This window comes from Chrysochloris asiatica, unplaced genomic scaffold, assembly GCF_000296735.1.
Source record: "Chrysochloris asiatica unplaced genomic scaffold, ChrAsi1.0 scaffold00041, whole genome shotgun sequence".
In the NCBI taxonomy this organism is placed as follows: Eukaryota; Metazoa; Chordata; class Mammalia; order Afrosoricida; family Chrysochloridae; genus Chrysochloris; species Chrysochloris asiatica.
The window spans coordinates 8,555,117-8,559,999 of record NW_006408559.1 but is presented as its reverse complement, the minus strand read 5'-3'; the positions used below and the strand labels follow the sequence as shown (position 1 = coordinate 8,559,999).

Genomic DNA, 4,883 nt, shown 5'->3' with positions numbered 1-4,883 from the left:
GGTTCCGCGGGAGAAAGATGAGGCTTTCTGCTCCCTTAAAGATTTACAGCCTCGGAAACCCTGTGCAGGGTCACTATGGGTCAGAACCGACCCGACGGCACTTAACAACAACAACAACATCATAGGGTTTTTGAGGAGAGGCTGGTGAGCTTGAACTGTTGACCTTGCGGTTCAAACGATTTTGCCGTCCAGCGTATTAACCCACAGGGCCACTACAACTGCCTATTCTGTGGGATAATTAAGTGTTCTGGAATTCTTATTGTTTGCAAATGCCTTTGAGGAGTTAAAAAAGAATAAGTAAACATCTTTTTAGGAGTCTCTGCTTTCAGCTAAGAACCAGCTGAGATCAGAAGGGATAGATAGCCCGCGTTCTGCGTCCTCTTCTGAATCCGGCTTGAATTTCTGGCAGCTGTCGATGTTCTGCAGCAATCATTTTTGAATTGTCTTCAGCCAAATTTTACTTGCATGTGGATATTAATGATATTGTTTGATGATTTCTGCAGTCCACTGTGTCACCTTTCTTTGGAATGGAAAAATAAGGATCTTTTTCAATTGATTGGCCAGGTAGCTGTCTTCCAAATTGTTTGGCATAGACGAATGAGTTCTGCTTGCTTGTAGTAACATTTAAATGGGTATTCCATCAATTCCCAGAGCTGTGTTTTTCCTCAATGCCTTCAGTGCATCTTGGACATTTTCTCTCAATACCACCAGTTCTTGATCATATTCTGTTTTTTGAAATGGTTGAAACTTGACACATCCTTTTTGGTACGGTGTTTCTGGGTATTCCTTCCATCTTCTTTGGATTCTTCATGCATCATTCAATATTTTGCCCATTTGTTGTTGGTGTTTATGTACCATCAAGTCAGTTCTGACTCATGGCTACCCTGTATAGGGTTTCTGAGGAGTAGCTGTTGGTTTGAACCACTGACCTTGTGGTTACCAGTCCAGTGCTTACTTACAGTGCCACACTGCAAATCAAGGCTTAAATTTTTCTTCAGTTCTTTCAGCTTGAGAAATGCTGAGCATGGTCTTTCCATTTGGTTTTCTAACGCCAGGTCTTTGCACAGTTCGTTATACTACTTGAGTTTGTTTTCTTGAGAAGCCCATTGAAATGTTCTTTTCAACGCTTTCACGTCATCATTTCTTCAGTCACTTTGTTGTTGTTAAGTGCCGTCGAGTCGGTTCCGACCCATAGCGACCCTGTACAGGGCTTCTGAGGGTGTAAATCTTTACGGGAGTAGAAAGCCTCATCTTTCTCCCGCGGAGCGGCTGGTAGTTTCGAACTGCTGACCTTAAGGTTCACAGCCCGATTCGTAACCACTATGCTAAGAGCAAGTTTCAGAGTGTCTTCTGAAAAAAGACCCATTTTTGTTTTTTTTTTTTTTTTTTTTTCTTTCCTGTCTTTATAATGACCTTTTGCTTTCTTCATGTATGATGTTCTTGATGTCATCCTAGAGCTCCTCTGGTCTTCTGTCATTAATGTCTAATGCATCAAATCTGGCTGCCAATTGAAAGGTCGGAAACTCAAGCCCATTTCTAGCTCTTATCTTGATTTACTTGGATCCACAATCAATGACCATGAAAGCAACAGTTAGGTCCAGCTAATGTTCATGGAAAAAACATTTCCTCCACTGATAGTTGGGATCTCCGATTGAAACTGGTAATAATTCTAAGATTATTGTGAAGAGCATAGAAAACAGTAGCATAAAGGATCAGTTTCACAGTCTTGACTTACCTAGACTCTATATCCAATGTGATTTCGATCAGAGAAGTATCTGAATCATCAAAGAGTTTTTCTAAGTTGATGCGCTTCTCCATTTCCTCTAATTCTTTCAGGCATTGGAAATACTAGGCAAAAATCATAAATGAGTTCATTTAAAAGTACTTCCTAATGAAAACATGGCTATTGGGGTGAATGCATTGGACTGCAAGGTCAGTTTGAACTACAAGGTTGGTGATTCAAGCTCACCAGCCACTCCTTGGAAACCCTATACAGGGTCTCTATGAGTCGGAACCAACTTGATGGCACTTAATAATCACCACCACCACCATTTAGTGGGTTCTGACTCGAGATCTCTGTAGGATCGAGTAGAACTACCCTCTAGGATTCCCAAGGCTGCAATCTTTATGGGAACAGACTGTCACATTCTTCTCCCACAGAGACTCTTGGGTATGACCCACTGACATTTTGTTAGCGGCTGAGTGCAAAACCACTGTGCCACCAGGTATCCTTCAACAAGTACCAAGGTCCCTCAAACTCTCTTAGGGTACTGAGAGGGTGAAGTGGCCTGAGGTCCATAGGCAAACTGGAGTCTAAAGTGTACTCGAATGGCCTTTGCTTACCTTGGCCCGGTTGGGGTCACAATAGTCCAAAAGAGAATCACAAAAATGATATCCCATTGACTCCAAATCTTTTGTGTTGAAATGAGAGCCTCGTTTATCACCTAAAAGATCAATATGTTTATCCACTCCTGCTGAACAGTTAAACCATTTTTTCTTAGCAGGGAGGCCTAAATTGCAAACACGATTATAAGCGCAACTTGTGATAGGATTCCATATCCTCTCCGTTGGATTTTCTTCTTGGGGGCAGATTGTCTAACATAATCTCCCTCAATTACTCTGAGGATAATGGATTGAACACAGATTAATCTAGTTGTCAGGCACAAGAAAATTCAACACATTTATGGAAGGCTTGGTCATCAGTTACAACCAGCCCAGGCAACTCCTTTAAGCAAAACTTGGATAAAAATATTTGCATTGTCATGAAAAATCTTATATCGGTTTCAAAGAAGTTTCTGCTTAAAAAACAAAAACAAAAACAAAAACAAAAACAAAGGTAGACATTACCTATGTGGATTTCTAGCATTTTCCTTGGAGTTAATACATTTTCTGCAAAGGTAACCTTCATCTTAATACAGAGTTTCCTAACTGGAATATCAAATATATTTTATTTTTAGTTCAGGGAACCAAATGCTTCCATTTGAATTAAAGTTTATAAAAGAATCAGTCTCTAATTTGTTTTTCAAATAGCAAACACATTAAGACTATTTCTACCTGATGTTTTAAATATGTACATTGTTTTTGTTTCAGTGAAAAAATCATTAGAGTCATCTGTAGGAACCCTTTATATTAATTTCAAAAAATCAAGAGCAAGCAAAGATTAGTCCTTGAAACCAACTAGAATATTCTATCTACAGATAGTCCCCAGATTATGAGTGGACTTTGTTTATAAATTAGAAGAGTTAGGTTTGGTTCGTATCTAATGCCAATTAGTCAGATGTTTGTCTTGGCACCTAGTGTATTTTTCTAGGCATTAAATACATTAAAGAATTACTTCGAGATACCCTAAAGCACATTTAGCATAATTCAGTAATATTAACAATGCTTAAGGAATATGTAACTTCCTGATGTGATTGTTTACAAGGCAATTTTTGTCAAAAATCCTACTGAAATCAAGACCTAGTATATATATATATATATATATAGAGAGAGAGAGAGAGAGAGAGAGAGAGAGCGAGCTCTGGTAGCGTAGTGGTTACGAATCGGGCTGCGAACCTTAAGGTCAGCGGTTCGAAACTACCAGCCGTTCCGCGGGAGAAAGATGAGGCTTTCTACTCCCGTAAAGATTTACACCCTCGGAAACCCTGTACAGGGTCGGCTATGGGTCGGAACCGACTTGACGGCACTTAACAACAACAACATATATATATATATATTTAATAGAATAGGCTTGACGAGGGTTGTTTGTAACTATGGGAGAACTTAAGTTGAGGACTGTCTGTACATGCTGAAACTCCCCGTTTAAATGAGAGGAAATGATGAGGTAAAGTCACCATATGTTGTTGTGAAGTGCTGTCGAGTCAGTTCCGACTCACAGCTGATGGCTTTGAACTCCTGACCATGTGTTTCTCAGTCCAGTGCTGATCCTACAGTGCCACGCCATACAGTGACAGTTTATTCGTTCTATTTAAATTACAGATGAAATACCAGTAGGTAGTAAAGTGAAAAGAAAGTACTTACTATCAAATTGTCTACACTACATCACTGAAAGTGATCTTTGGGTGGCTGGAACAAGAACACTTGCTCTTACCCAGGGTAGAGCCACAAAACGTGGCTTCCATGGTGAAACTGTTCCGGATTCCCATTCGCCACATCACCACCCTCCCTGTTCCCTCTTTGCTTCTCTGAATATTAAACTTGCAAGCTGAGAAGGAAAACTGCAAAGAAACACACATAATGAGGCCTGGGGGTTTTCTGGCAACTTTCTTAGGAAGTGGGGCTGAAAATAAAAACAGTTGTGTAAAAGCGGTATTCTCTTGAAAGCTTTGGAAACTGATTTTTATTTCCTGATCAATTGGTCGGGGGAAAACTCATTTTAAGGATAACATATACATAGATTCTAATTCTGGCAAAATAGTTCACTTTAGAAAATCTCTATATAATATGCATTTGAAGTAACTGAACAAATTCTCGATCCTGATAAGATGTTATACTCTACAAGTCCTAGAAAGGAGTTTAAAGGTGCTTGCTACTGCTGTTGATGGTGGTGTCGTGTACCATCAAGTTAGTTCCAACTCATAGCGACTCTGAATAGGGTTTCTGAGAGCGGATGCTGGGTTTGAATTGTTGATCTTGTGGGTAGCAGTCCAGTGTTTATCCTACAGTGCCACACCAGTGCTAAAATATTTAGGAAATGATTCATGCTGTCTATTTCCAGCAATAAAGATTTTCATGTGAAAATTTTCATAGGGAACTGCCCCGAAAGACTATTATATATCAGTGTCTACAAAGAAATTTGATTTTTTTGTAATTTAAATGAATATGCAATAGAATCGACTTTTTTGCGTGTGAAGTTTGATGAACTTTAACACATTAAAAAAAAA

General features: G+C 39.3%; 1 protein-coding gene across 1 annotated transcript in view; it reads right to left on the bottom strand.

Annotated features, from left to right (window-relative positions):
• AGBL3 (ATP/GTP binding protein-like 3) overlaps positions 1 to 4,883 on the bottom strand; it is a 103,382-nt gene that overhangs the window by 39,537 nt on the left and 58,962 nt on the right. The window contains 3 exon segments of the mRNA XM_006861231.1: positions 1,736 to 1,848; positions 2,344 to 2,444; positions 4,091 to 4,217. Coding sequence (XP_006861293.1) covers positions 1,736 to 1,848; positions 2,344 to 2,444; positions 4,091 to 4,217 — 341 coding nt within the window.